This window comes from Macaca mulatta, chromosome 2, assembly GCF_049350105.2.
Source record: "Macaca mulatta isolate MMU2019108-1 chromosome 2, T2T-MMU8v2.0, whole genome shotgun sequence".
NCBI lineage: Eukaryota > Metazoa > Chordata > Mammalia > Primates > Cercopithecidae > Macaca > Macaca mulatta.
In genome coordinates, this window is record NC_133407.1 from 132,570,010 (window position 1) to 132,585,445 (window position 15,436).

At 37.8% G+C, this 15,436-nt stretch overlaps 2 protein-coding genes across 12 annotated transcripts in view; both read right to left on the bottom strand.

Annotated features, from left to right (window-relative positions):
* The window catches only part of EOGT (EGF domain specific O-linked N-acetylglucosamine transferase), a 40,991-nt gene extending 38,691 nt beyond the window's left edge, over window positions 1–2,300 (bottom strand). For 2 of the 8 annotated variants that reach the window (XM_015130435.3, XM_077993318.1), the window contains exons 1-3: window positions 1,938–2,300; window positions 896–1,180; window positions 319–374 (exon numbers count right to left, since the gene is read on the bottom strand). The gene's annotated coding sequence lies outside the window, so the exon portion shown is untranslated. The other 6 variants (XM_077993323.1, XM_077993321.1, XM_077993322.1 and 3 more) reach the window with 4 other exon arrangements.
* An 8,355-nt stretch (window positions 2,301–10,655) lies between these two features.
* TMF1 (TATA element modulatory factor 1) overlaps window positions 10,656–15,436 on the bottom strand; it is a 29,807-nt gene continuing 25,026 nt past the window's right edge. For all 4 annotated transcript variants that reach the window (XM_015130429.3, XM_001088711.5, XM_077993316.1 and 1 more), the window contains exons 14-17: window positions 14,309–14,410; window positions 13,873–14,025; window positions 12,381–12,506; window positions 10,656–11,661 (exon numbers count right to left, since the gene is read on the bottom strand). In XM_015130429.3, the coding sequence (XP_014985915.3) occupies window positions 11,518–11,661; window positions 12,381–12,506; window positions 13,873–14,025; window positions 14,309–14,410 (525 nt within the window). In that variant the 3' untranslated portion in view covers window positions 10,656–11,517. The remainder of the gene's footprint in view (window positions 11,662–12,380; window positions 12,507–13,872; window positions 14,026–14,308; window positions 14,411–15,436) is intronic.

Genomic DNA, 15,436 nt, shown 5'->3' on the forward strand with positions numbered 1-15,436 from the left:
AAAGAAAGAAAGAAAAATGGAAATTGACTGCTATGTTCCATCAAACCTCAAGTTCCAAGGCCATGGAATTCTAAGTGAACAGTGGGGACACCCAGAAGAAATCCATTTTCCCCCATTTTTCCCCCCTGGAGTAGTTAAGTACTACAGATTTTCACTTTGGCAACCCTCAAGAGTATGGTGTTATCTGCTGTAAATCTGATCTGAATTATAATAATATTTTCACTTGGGGCTTTTACCCAAGAATGAGTTGACAGTAGTGTTATAAAAATTTAAAAACACATATTCATAGTAACAATGACTCTACTTAAAAATATTTACCTCTTGAATCCTCAGAACCACTCAGAAGCTTCTGTGATGTTTCAGGTCTCTAAAACCTGTCAGAAATGAAACATATTACCTTAAAAGGATGCTAAAGTAAACTTGATCATTCAGGTGATGTTGTGAATTAAAGGAAATATTAAGAAAGAAAATAATGTAACGGGATAACCCTCAGCCAGAGGGCCGGGCCGGTGGTGCGCTTTCTTTTCCTTAATGAATACCACACTGCTAACCGAGTTCACAGGCACCACCCCCAACACAGCAACTCTGACCAGATTCCAATGGGGAACAGGAGGAGGTGGCCCACTTTCTACAGGCATCCACTGGAACTGGCCAACAGGATAGTTAATGGATCAAACATTCTCAGGAGCAAACAACTGTCCCATTCTCACAGCAGTAATCCCCGTTGGCTGAATCACAGTGCTACCCACCTAGAGTGGCATGCCTGAGGGTTCCCAGGCCTTCCTATTTTTTGAATTGTCCTTCCCGGTAATAAAGTCATTGTTATGACCAAGCCCTGACCCTTGTTATCCAAGTCCATTGTCCTCCAGTGAGCTCTGGCCATCACTAAACTCACCGATCAGTTGAGAAGTAACGCTCAGGCGATGGAAAAAATCTAAAGACGCAGATCAGAAAGCTGGCTTCTGGCGACGGCATGTACCCACCTGCATAAGGCGGGTGGGGGTGGCTGCCGGGCCTGGCACAAAGCCTTCCTGGTGTCAGTCCTCCTGCAAGGCCCGCGGGGATGGGTGGCTGCACTCCTCCAGCACAGGGACGCTTTGGTGGCCAGGCTACTTTTCCTTCAGCTCAAAGCAGCTGGACTCACTCCACTCCAGAAACCCTTGATTTGATTTCCACAGGCCTAATGAGGGAGGAAAAAAGGGAAACATCTGAAAGATGATGGATAGGAGGCAAAACCTGGGGCTGACACAGTGGGCGAAATGGGGCAATGTTGCAGAGAGACAAAGCTTGGAAAAGTTTAAAGAAGGCAGTGGGCAAATGCAAAGTTCAAGACGTGAGACTCCGAATGACTCCTCAACGGCTGGCCCCCACTTGAGCCAAAAAGTCTCTCGGCGGGTGCCAGGCAGGGCTCAGGAAGTGCTCGGCTGCCCGAGAGCCCAGCTGTCCGCTTGAACGTCAGTCCCGGCCCAGGGCTGAGGGGTCAGCGGCGAGCGCCCCGCCGCGGCTGAGACGACGCGCTGGGGTTCTGGACCGTGGGTGCTGCCAGGGGCTGCTTTGGGGGTGGAGATCTCCCGGGGCCGCCGGCCACCCTGCACCGCGGCGCCCCGGGTCCCCAGCGCGCCTGGGAGGGGCCCCGGGGAGCGGCTCCGCCCCGGCTGGAAACCTGGTCAACGCGGCTAGGGCCCGGGGCCCGCCTGCGCTCCGGACGCAGGGAAGGGGCAGTGCGCCCGGGGCAGGGGAGGGCCAGGATCGGCTTCCGACGCCCGCCTCCCAGCCCGCAGGGAATGGGAAGGCGCGGGCTGAGTACGTGCGCAGGCTATAGCCCTCCGGGAAGCCGCGCCGGGAGCTGGAACCACCCGGGGCAGGAGCGGCGCAGAGCGCGGCCGCGGCGGGAAGGAGAGCGGGGGAAGGCTCCGCAGACTGCGGGCGAGTCCCACCTGGAGCCGCTGCAGCCGTGACTATCGAGGAGGAGGCGGAGGAGACTGCGGCTGTTGCAGAGGAGGGAGTCGTCATAACCGGCTACTGCCGCTCACCGGAAACCTCGGGCGCCGGAGCTGGGCCAGGGGGCGCCAAGGAGCAGCTGGGACACCTTGGCCAGCCGGCGCCGTGGGCGGGCTCGGGCCCCGCAGAGGCAGGACCGGACGACACCCGGGAGGGCCAGGGCACGGGGTCCGACGCGCGGAGCGGCTTCAATCCGGCTAGCGGCCTGGACCCGGAGAGCGCGGCAGGGAGGTGCTCAAAGTGAGGGAACCATCTGCCTTTCGTGGCGCTCTTCCGCGAAGGTTGGCGCGAGTCCGCCAGCTCCCTCACCAGGGCCGGAAAGACCCGCGGCACGTGCCGGAGCCGGACGCCCATGTCCATCGCAGCAGCCTGCGCCTTCTTGAGCGAGAGCGTTAAAGCGCTCAGAGGGTATTAGGGCCTGGTGGGTAGAAAACCTGACTCTTCTGCTTGCACTGTGGCGGATTTTTACTTTTGTCTTATTTCAGGCAGAAATTGCCCCCCTAACTTCCAAATTTCAGGACTGAACATTGTTCACCGAATACACTTTGTGATGGTGAGGATACTTTGGAGCCAACACACATTTTAAAAGCAGTATAGTTTTACCTATCTGTAAACGCATCAAGTTCAAGTACTACTCTGTGGAGTTTAATTTTTATGGTTTTGTTAATTTACTTTATTACTGGTTATTTATAATTATTTGAACTCCCATTCCCCCATTGTCTTTTCCTCTAAACTCCCCCAGGCCTACTATTCCATCTGCAGCACAGTAGAGTTGATCATTAATGACTAAAGTTGAACTGATTATATGAAGGTGATGCCTTCAAAATAAACATGCTCAAATGCATCAAGTCACCAGAAGTTAAGTAATATCATAAGGAAACAAGTTTGTTTCCAAAGGCTTACATGCTTTTTACGTAATTTTTTAAAGTAATGTTGTTTAAGAATTATTACAAGTTCCATTAGTGACTTGCTAAATTAGGAATCTTATCTGGATTTTTTTTCAGATAATAACAGCAAAAACATATGTGGTGGTTAACATGTGCCAAACATTATTCTAAAGCACTTTACAGTATTTATTTATTCTTTTTATTAAAAAGATTTTGCCTCTAAGGGAACTGTCAGAGGTATGTGAACCAGAGCAACACCATCTTAAATAGGAGCTGAGTAAAATGAGGTTGAAACCTACTGGGCTGCATTCCCAGACTGTTAAGGCATTCTAAGTCACAGGATGAGATAGGAGGTCAGCACAAGATACAGGTCATAAAAACCTTGTTGATAAAACAGATTGCAGTAAAGAAGCCGGCTAAATCCCACCGAAACCAAGATGGCCATGAAAGAGACCTCTGGTAGTCCTCACTACTACACTCCCATCAGCGCCATGACAGTTTACGAATGCCATGGCAGTGTCAGGAAGTTACCCTATATGGTCTTAAAAGGGGAGGCATCAATAATCCACCCATTTAGCGTATCATCAAGCAATAACCATAAAAATGGGCAACCAGCAGCCCTCAGGGCTGCTTTGTCTATGGAGTAGCCATTCTTTTATTCCTATACTTTCTTAATAAACTTGCTTTCATTTTGCCCTGAATTCTTTCTTGCTCGAGATCCAAGAACCCTCTCTTGGGGTCTGGATCGGGACCCCTTTCCTATAACAGAATTACTGCTCTATTATTTTATACTTTGCATACTTCACCCATCCCACACTAATAAGGACAGTAATTTTTTAAAATACTTCCTCAAGCCAGGCACTGTGGCTCATGCCAGTAGTTCCAGCTACCCAGGAGGATCGTTTGAGCCCACTGAGGTTGAGGCTGCAGTGAGCCATGATTGAGACACTGCACTCTAGCCTGGGCCACAGTGAGACCCTGTCTAAAAAAAAAAAAAAAAAGCTGCCTCAGCCTGCTTGCTACCATCCTGTTTTTATCACATACAAAAAGGTTCAAATTAGTATGACGTGTGCATAGTACTATTTTATTATTATTATTTGTAGAAACAGGTTCTTGCTGTGTTCTTAGCACTTACTTCCAACTCCTGGCCTCAAGTGATTTTCCAGTCTCAGTCTCCTAAAGTGCTGGGATTACAGGTGTGAGTCACCACGCCTAGCTACATGGTGCTATTTTAAACAGCTACATATTGAGTGGTCATTCAGACTTACAGGAAACCAGATATGACAGACTTGAACATGAGATTGAGTCTCTCTTACTGCAACAGCCATTCTCAAATAGAATTTCTCTCCAAAATATCAATGTTAGAATTTAAATTTTCTTTGAGTTGACATAAAATTTAAATGGCTACTGATAGAAGGTTGGTTGAATAAACTATGGTTTATCCATAGTGTAAAACTATGCATGCATAAAAACGAATTGAGAAATATCTCTATACACTACAGGATATTGAGTGGGAAAAGAATATGTAATATGTAAATACCACTTTTATAAGAGGAAAATGTATGTATACATGTGTATACACATATATGTTTACTAATTATTATTTTACAAGTAGATTAACATTTAAAATGACTATATGGGCAAGGAGGGAAGAGGAGGGGTATAAGGAACAAAGAAGACATAACTTTGTTTTTTGGTTTTTGTTTATTTGTGTGTGTCAGACAGAGAGAGTCTCATTCTTTTGCCCAGGCTGGAGTACAATGGTGCAATCTTGGCTCACTGCAACCTCCGTCTCCAGGGTTCAAGCAATTCTCCTGCCTTAGACTCCTGAATAACTGTGATTACAGGCATGTGCCATCATGCCTGAGGAATATTTGTATTTTTAGTAGACATGGAGTTTCACCGTATTGGCCAGGCTGGTCTCGAACTCCTGACCTCAAGTGATCCGCCCACCTCGGCCTCCCAAACTGCTTAGATTACAGGCACGAGCCACCATGCCTGGCCTGAAGACATGACTTTGGAGCCATGTAAATATGTTACATTATAAAGCAAAATTCTATTTTTAAAAAGCAATCCTTGAAAGTAAAATGAAACTAAATGAACCTAAATGTTTTCCAATTGTGGCATATACCCGGAGGAGCTATCCCAAGTGACTTTAAAACTTAATTTGTATATACTTAGTGGGATGTAGTCTCAGGACTAAAGTACAAAAAAACTCTTGTAGACTGCATTCTGTAACCAAATTGTTGGTGGCAATATTGGTATTGTGGGATACACCAAGTTGAAGTAATTATGATGGTACCTTTGAAGCTGAAATTTTTGACATGAGATAGAGATATGAAAGCTTAATCAGGCTGTATGAACATCCTGTAGTTCTGAATTTCATTTAGAGGCCTCAGTATGATTAACAGTATGGTTAATCTTTAAAAACACATCTCTCCTACATGCTCCATTGGAAAGGCCTAGAGACAAGCTACCCAGTAGAAAGAAGCACCCCCTTGCGCTCACACTGTGATCTTTATAAACCATTTCCCATTAAAAGAAACACTGACTCTGTAGAACAATGGATGATCTTGGGTCTGGAGCAGGAAATGTACAAGATAAGCCTGCAATATCTTACACCAGGAAGCAGCAAAGCAATCAAAAGGCTATTAGGGTCATATCAAAAGGACTCAGGAGCCACCTTGAAAACCTTCCTACCAGTCAAAGATAGGATAAAGCATAAATAAAGGTAACTAATTGGATGAAGGACAGATAAATTTAAATAATTACATCAGACACAACCAGTCAACCAAACATGCAAGCCAAAAAGGTATCACCGTTCATTTTTAATGATAGAAGGAAACCACCTCTTATTCTGAAAACTGGTAAACAAAGGGAAAGAATCAGGAATATTTATACTGTCTTTCCTATATGAATTATGATGCAAGTAACAAAATAACTGAAGTAAATTTTTTTTTCGAAACATTCCAACTACTAAATGAAAAAGAAATGACAATACCACTCCACAAGCTCTGTGAACTAATAGATTTAAGAAGTGATCATCAATGATTTATTTATCACAACTGAAAAACCATGGGACATTATCTGTCTCCTGCTGGAAGAATATACTTCCACCTAATGAAGTATTTTTGTTGAAAAATAATTGCCTTTAGATTTAAACACAGGAGGCAGAACACACTAACAAAAGGTAAGAAATCAACATCCAGATGGAGGGAAACTCTACAGGACAAATGACCTAGATTTTTCTACAAATAAGAAACTCCATCGAAATTGCAAGAAGAAAAAGAGAGAGATGGAAGAATGCATTGCTTAAAAAAATTGAGACAAATCCAACAAATTACAATGAGTAAATTGATAACAATATCAGCAGAATATAGTATACTGGTTCTCTGATATATCCAACTGTTAGACCACAATTAAAAGGTGTTGACATTTTTAATGAATAAATTTTTGCTATAACTGATCTATATGCTTATGATTTTACAGAAAAGCAGTAGGAAAAGTAGCACCATATAGTTAATAATTCAAAACATGGACTCTGGAGCCAAACTGCACAAATTGGAATCCCAGCTTTGCCACTTACTTGCCATATGACCTTGAGCAATTAATCTTTATTTTTAAAAATGGGGGTGATAATAGCATCCACTTTAAAAGGTTGACTTGATGATAAAGTCTGGGTACACACCTCCTTTTCCAAAATCCTTGGGTCCCTGTGTGTGCCTGAACTTTAAAAAATAGAAAAGATATGCCCATCGTTTAACTTAATACCACCATTGAGTCCTGGGTGAGTACCCCATAATCTCACACAATATTTCTGCAGCAAAATGTATGAGTATTCACACCAAATGAGTTAAAGACTATACATAGCCCTATGTCACTGCAGTGTAGGCTTTACCAGCAAAGTAGATTTAACAGCAAATGTATTAAAATATATGTGGTTTTTAGAGCTTTGTGGATTTCAGAACAATGATTATGGGATTATAATCCTACATTACTGAATTCCTTACACAGTGCTTGGAACAAAATAAGACTATGTTTCCCAAAAGAAGAAAAAAGAAGAAAAGACTATATTTCCTATTACCAACCTGACCACAGATTTTTGAACAACATATATTTTAAAAAATTAAGACTGTAATTTTAAAAGAGACAAATTGGCATGACATTTTATAAAAATGGAAGGAATACCTCTATCTACCATGCTGTGCCCATACCTGTAGAAGCAATAAGAATGTTTAATATTAAACAAACAGAAAAACCTACCATTACCTTCTTGTTTAATATTATTTGCGATTCTAAATATTAAATTTAGCCTACTTGGGAGTAGGGCAGTGCGGGAATTCCAGACAGTTCTACGAGTAAATTCTCTTTACCATATTTGTGAATTACTGAAGCATTTTGAGTTTTTTGTTTTGTTTTGAGAAAAGGTATTTAAGTACTAAGAAGAAACACATTTAATTTCCAGTCTATCTTACAAAAAGGTCTTAATTTGCTAAAAGGTAAAATGCATATGTATAAAGGCAACAGATTAAAAGTACTTTAAAGGTTACAGAGCTTAATCCAAGCAATATGAACTCAGAAATAGAGGATAACTTATTTTAACTCTTATTACTTGAATACAGAAACATAAGAAGACTTTTAGAAGAATGTCTTGATACTGTTTAAGATTAAAAATGGACACAAATTATCCTTACAGTAGTTACCAGCAAGTTATAAATAAATTCTTATAACTGTTTTCTGAAAACATATCTTCATCAGAAAAACTATACTTTGGGCCAGGTGCAGTGGCTCATGCCTGTAATCCCAGCACTTTGGGAGGCCAAGGTGGGCAGGTCACTTGAGGTCAGGAGTTCGAAACCAGCCTGGCCAACATGGTGAAACACATCTCTACTAAAAATACAAAAATTAGCCGGATGTGCTGGTGTGCACCTGTAAACCCAGCTACCTGGGAGGCTAAGGCAGGAGGATCACTTGAACTTGGGAGGTGGAGGTTGCAGTAAGCCGAGATTATGCTATTGCACTCCAGCCCAGGCAACAGAGTGAGACTCTGTCCAAAAAAAAAACTACACTTAATACTAATAATATAACTTACAGAAAATTGGGGCTTATCTTCATTTTCTTAAAATATTAATCTCAAATGTAAACAAGTTATATTTTCATAAAACAGTATTGATTCCCTCACTCATTACTATTGACCACTATACATTTTGTTAAAAATGAAATACACTATTACTATTTTAAAATCTTTATTCAATCAGATCCATGCTTATTTACATTATCTTTCATTTAGAATTAAAATATTATGTCAATCTGTAGTTTAAATCATACTTTTAGCCCTTTACAAAATATGTGATAAAAGTTTTCATGGTTTAAAATGGACCTAGAATAGGGAAATTTTGATTCACTTTAATGAAAATGAAAAATTATGATACACTACAACATAAATGTATATGTACTAAACATACAGTATTAAAACAAGATAAAACATCTACACTTTTCTTTTTTCTTCTATTTTCTAAATACTATAAATCATATACTTTTAATAAGCATTCAAATAAAACTCTCAATAAATGCCAACTGAAGAGATGGCGAAAAAAAATTTCTTGAACATTCTTTTCACTTACTTCACTGCAAACTTTATGTTTCCTAGGTCAGAAGTTATCCACATTTAGAATATCTTAAGTCACAACATAGATATATTTGCTACATTCCACATGCTAAACACTGTACAACTGGCAATTCCCAAAAAAGAGGTAAAAGAAATGTAAGAAATGGTAGACTCAATTTAGCCTCCCAAGAATTGGAAGGACATCTACAGTCTGTGCTTAATTGTCTATAAATCACCACACAACCTTCCCTCTGTTTACTCACTTTTTATATTATTGAAAATGTTATTTGCAGCTTTTTTCTTTCAAGAGTGGAAACATCTAATTGCAAATCATTTTCCTATCCATTAAAATATAAATATTATTTTGCAAGAATATGGGTAGAGATGTTTTAATGACAAACAGCAAAGTATAGCAATGAATATTCAATAGGTATTCTGCCACCTACTGGAGTTTTTCAAGAAACTATTTAAGTTCACTTTAACTTACAGAAGTATTGAGAGATCCAAGTGTATAACGATCAAAATATGATCAGTGTGAGTATCAGCTATTTATTTGTAGATAAAGAGTAATACATGGTAATATGTAGCCAGAAACTTAAACAGCTGTTTGTCATTTTAAAATACAATGGAAAACACTTGAAAATTTTCAGTGAATTGATCTTATTAATGTTAATAAGGATTTAAAAAAGAATGTTTAATATTATAAAATTGAAAGGTTTAGGAAAGAGTTTTATTGCACTTTTTTCTCTGCAAATGAAGTTTTTTCTACTAGTGGATACTTTAAAGGGACTACTTCATAATTCCGAAACGTCTAGTTTCAAATGCTTCACAGAATTTTGTAACTTAAGTTTCATAGTCTCCCCTTATCCACAACTTTGCTTTCTGTGGTTTCAGTTACTCATGGTCAACCACAGTCTGATTACAGGTCAGTACAGTACAATAAGATAGTTTGAGAGAAAGAGACAGAGAAATCACATTTACATAACTTTTATTACAGTGAATTTTTATAACTGTTCTATTTTGTTATTGTTTATCTCTTGCTGTCCCTAATTTATAAATAGAACTTTATCATAGGTGTATATGTTTAGGAAAAAACAGTGTATAGAGGGTTCTATACTATCCATGGTTTCAGACATTCATTGGGGTTCTTGGAACATATGTCCCATGGGTAAGAGGGAACTGCTGTATTTTCTAATTCTATACATTTCTTATTGCTTATCTGTCCTGTCATTCTGCCCTTGAATATTACCAAAAAAAAAAAAATCATGCTGACAAAAAGCTATTAGACTGCTTTTTACCACTAAAATGAAGACAATTAATTTTATGAATCTGGCTCACACTGAAAGAATATTTATTAATGCTACAAATCAGAGATCCAATGACAGAAACACTGTCTGGAATACAAAAAGAACAAAAATGAGGTCATTTGAATTGCCCTGAAAAACTCCAAATTCTTCAAGATGTCTTACTTGTATTCATACTCTGAAGTACCAGTGTTTTAATTTTATCTAAAAAATGAGTTTTCTTTTCTTTTTTTTTTGAGACGGAGTCTTGCTCTGTCGCCCAGGCTGGAGTGCAGTGGCGCAATCTTGGCTCATTGCAACCTCCACCTCCCAGGTTCAAGCAATTCTCCTGCCTCAGCCTCCCGAGTAGCTAGGATCACAGGCACACACCACCACGCCAGGATAATTTTTGTATTTTTAGTAGAGATGGGGTTTCACCAAACTGTTGGTCATGCTGGTCTTGAACTCCTGACATCAGGTGATCCGCCTGCTTTGGCCTCCCAAAGTGCTGGGATTACAGGCGTGAGCCACGACACCCAGCCGTAAATGAGAGTTTTTATGTGCAAGTAAAGGCAGTTAAACAACTTTCAGTAATAAAATGCATCAAAATATTTCACAGGTTTAAAACACAGCCTGGTTACCTTTTTGAATAAAATAACACTTGGAAGAAAGCATAGCTATTTTTAAAAGCTATTCCATGCCTTCCTTGTGTTTGAAATTTCAAGAAAAAATAAAATGATAAATCACACAGAATTATAAAATGTCAAATTTAAGTTAATTCCTATAATTTTTCCATTTTGTTATGAATATTCTGTAATATCAAACATTCATTTTTAATGTGCTAAAAATATGGGTTTACAAAATATGAACAGGTAATTTTTAAAGAGCAAATTATGTTAAGAACTTTATTATTTTTGATTCATTTTATAGGGTAGTAAAATAATACTTCTTCAAAATCATTTAAATGTTATTGATGCCACTGCAAAATCATTATAAATTTTCTCCATTATCCAATCACATCTAGATAACATTGAATATGTACAGGTTTCTCTGGATAGGTACCAAAAGGTACCACATTTTATACAGACTTAATTGTGAAAGCTGGGTGAAATAAAATTTCAGACCAAAATTTTATTTTTAAGTTTAAATCATTCACTCTTTAAATTTCAGACAGTGTCAGTGTTACTCTTACTTTTAAAGGAAAAAAAAATTAGTTTAAAATTTAATGACCATAGATGTAATAATTTTTTACTTTAACACAATGTACATTTTCATGAGTAGTAATTAAGATATGTTGAAAATTTAAATGTGAAAGATTTCAAAGTTTCAGTATGTTAACATTACTCTTTAAATGTTCTTAATATATATATAAACACTTACAAATTATAGATACAACTAGTTGTATATCTATAATACATATATGAACACCACTCTTCTTCCCTAGCCATATTGATATGAGGATAAAGTAATAAATCTCTGTGCTATTCAAGGGAAAAAAAAAAGAATGCTTTAAAAAATAAATCTTTAAAGAATAGTTTCAAAAATAAAGTTCAAATATTGCACAAAATAATTTAATTGTAAATATTACTATATAGTGTAAAACAATTTAAAAAAAATTTTTATGCTCTACAGTAAATCCCATTTTCTAATTCTATAAAAGAATTTATTGGAAGTCCACATTAAATGTTTAGATATTAAATGTTTACATTCAGTTTGACGGGAATTCAATTTTCACAAGTTAACTGAGCCTTTGTCTTAAAAGTTCATCTATTTGAGTTTTATACATATTTTTTACATCTTCGAGATCTAATCGAAGTTCTTCCGCCTCTTCTGCTTTTTCTCCATACATCTGCAGAATAGTGTTGTATCTTTGATCCAAATCCTGCAAAATGTATTTGTTTACAATTTTTAAAATAACTACACAAAACATCTTTAATGTTTATATTGCCATAGGAGTCAACAATGAAAACACTACAATTTAAATAAAAGTATATACTCATCTCTTTTAAAAATTAAACTCACACTTCAATGTTGAACTAAATAGCAAAAAAAGGAATTAAAGAAAAAAAACAAGCTAGAAGGCTATCAATTTTACCCCCTCTCTTCACTAAATCTACAATTCTTCCCATTTATGAGTTCTCTCCCATTAATGTAAGCACATCTGATATAAAATTTAGTCTCTTTGTTCCGTGGTGGTGTAAGTATTACCTGGCATTTAGCCCACAGGAAAGATCAAAAGAAAACATATTCTCACTTATGGCTTAACAGTGTCTTCTAACATCCAGATAAGACAATTGTGATGATACATATAACATCAATCAATAGAATATTACCAAGATCATACAAAGTTCAATGTTATAAATGAAGCGTAGCCAAATCTAGTTCTTTTCCTATACTGGGACTAAATGTGATTGTGAAAATTACTTTGAATATGTAAAGACACAAGCAAGATAAAAGATTCATTTTAAAGTTCTTTGCTCAAATATTAATACTCTTTAATTTTCAAAGAAATCACTAACACATACTATAAACTAAAAACATGAGATTTAATGTAAATGAACTAAAATATCTTAGACTCATCCTTAGGTGAAGAATACTTACTCTTAGCTGAGTTCTAAGTTTGGGTATCTCCTTCACCTTCTCTTCAAGTTCATCATTTTGATTTGTTAATTTAACTAGTTCTTCAGCCATTATTGATCGAGTTTTTTCTAGATTGCCAATTTCTAGCTGAGAAGCATTACCACAAAATAGTTTAAATCAAAACATATCTTTTTTAATATTCCCACTAATATAAAAATATTTAATGGGGTTTTTTTTTTAAATAGATATGTTAACATACAACCTTGAGCTAGCTCTTTCTTAAGGGAACAGTGGCAGAAAAAGGGTGCCAACTTTCCTGAGAGATATACCATTTATAAGATTTACTATGCAAGAGAGATAAAGAAGAAAATCCAACTTTTTGTTTGAAAATATTCAACCGTATATTTTTCTAATCTAAGGAAATGACATATATTTCAGTTATTCTAAATTACTACAAGAACCCAGAGAAATAAAAACATACTTTAATGTAGCCCCACCTGTGTAGGTTGTATCGACAGAAGCTTTCATCACTACCAAAGAAATTTATTAAGTCCCTGTATAGCGTACTGGTTATACAAACATCTGGGATTAAGATTAGTCTGATCTACTTTTTGCCAATTCAAGTTCTTTAATAGAGTAATATTTTCATATAACTGAAAGTATATAATGGGAGTTGAATTTTTACCTACTTCTGAGTGTATTGTGTTTAACACTGAAAAAAGGTATCCTGATTCAAAATGCTTGAGACCAGGAATGTTTCAAATTTCTTTTTCTTTTTCAGATTATGGAATAATTGTATTATGTACTTACTGGTTGAGCATCCCAAATCTGGAAATCCAAAATGCTCATTTGAGCACTTCCTTTGAGCAGCATGTCAGCACTCAAAGTTTTGGATTTGGGGGCATTTCAGATTTCTGACCTGGGAAGCTCAACCTGTAAAACATTTTAACATTTCTGACTGCATAAAGTTTTTTAAAAGCCAAAAAGGTAAGATGGAAGGATGCTCCCTCAACAACTCCTGTTGTTTCCTCCCATGTACAGTGTGTTACAGTTCGAACATCTCATCCCTTTATCCCTTCCTTCCCGGGGTAGTTGGCACAACTTATCTAAGAGGTAAATCTGAATAGAACAGGCATTCACAGCTCAGCAACTTCCCTTTATTCTGTTGGGAAACAGCTGCTTGAAAGGAGGAGGCATTCTCTGCTCCTAGATGCTTATGTCTTATGTAGGCAGGTTGTAACACACGGGAGGCCTGCTCCAGCCCAGTATTTCCTGTGACAGATCACTCAAAACTGCCTAATTCTGGCAATCAGCAGGTTCAGTTGGCTGTTATCCTTAGCTAATTTCTCTTTTTAGCCTTTATCACTGATATATGTGATACATTTTGGGCTTCACATGCCACTACGTCATCTTGTTTCTCAATTTGCTCAGAATTCAGATGGCAATGAAGGGTGCTATTTATTGGGACTCAAAACTTCATTTACTTCTATAGCAAATTTAATTTTTCCAATACCTGTAAATGAGTAATTTCCCCTTCCCTTAGCTTTAGCTGAGACTGTAGGTTTTCAATAATGCTTGATCCTGCTCCCATCCTTACAGCATCATAAAGATTGCTTCCATTTGCTGATACAGACATTGGTCCAAATGAGTGATCATGAGATTCATCCTATGTTAATTAAGAAAGTTTACACAGTTACTCAGTTATTATAGCTTGTCTTCCATTACCAGGTTCTAACAAAAATGGTTCTGTCAATTTTTGCTTTAAATGTCTTCTCAAAGGCAGAAAATCATTCATGTATTTCCTCTCACTACAATTAGCACTCCTCCACAAGTATTCAGATGAATTGCCTACAGAATGGCAAGGTCATGATGACAGACAATATTGCCATTTGCATATTTCCTTTATTATTATCCTAAGAACTAAGCACATATAAAAAATAAAACATCACCTGAGACAGAAAAGATGTCTGTAGTCCTGCCATATCAACACCACTTATTGAACTTGAGCGTGACATGGTGGGAGTGCTAGAAACAGAAAATGGCTTGCGTTCCTTAGGGAGTAAAAAAAATTCTGTTCAGATTAAAGAGCAAAGAGATAAGCAGAGAAAGCAAGCACATTTCCCAGGGTTAACGAGAACAAAGATTCAGTCTTTTAAAAAAGCCACACTACAAAGGAATTCAATACAATCAAAAGAAGAAAAAAAAATTTTTTTAAGATTCATTCTAATTTCCCCATAAAATGGCTTCTGAAGTCTTATCAGAAAGATAGTATTTGGCCAGGCGTGGTGGCCCATGCCTGTTATCCCAGCACTTTGGGAGGCCAAGGAGGGTGGATCACCTGAGGTTGGGAGTTCAAGACCAACCTGATCAACATGGAAAAACCCCATCTCTACTAAAAATACAAAATTAGCTGGGCGTGGTGATGCATGCCTGTAATCCCAGCTACTTGGGAGGCTGAGGCACAAGAATAGCTTGAACCCGGGAGGTGGAGGTTGTGGTGAGCCAAGATAGCACCATTGCACTCCAGTCTGGGCAACAAGAGTAAAACTCAGTCTCAAAAAAAAAAAAGAAGTACAATATTTACTAATTAAAACCGTAGATAGACTTGGTTGGATCATCACAGGACCCATTTATTACAACAATGTAATTTGTTGGGTTTTATAATGGAATGAGAATGTTTCTGTTAAGTTTCATATTGTACAATATACTATCAATTAAACCTATTTTTTTAACATAAAATTTCTAATGAGTGTTACAAACCATAAAATTTCTGGCTTATCCATTTTATTTTTAATGTATTTTTAAAACTCCAAATAAATTCAATAGGTAATTTAAATTTACCTGTCAGCAGTTTAAATATATTATGCTAACTCCAAGTACACGGTAATTCTTTCAATACGGAAAATTCATTTTATTTTATATATATATTTTTTTTTTTGAGAAAGAGTCTCGCTCTGTTGCCCAGGCTGGAGTGCAGTGATGCGATCTCAGCTCACTGCAGCCTCCGCCTCCCGGGTTCAAGCAATTCTCCCACCTCTGCCTCCTGAGTAGCTGGGATTACAGGCACACGCCACCAT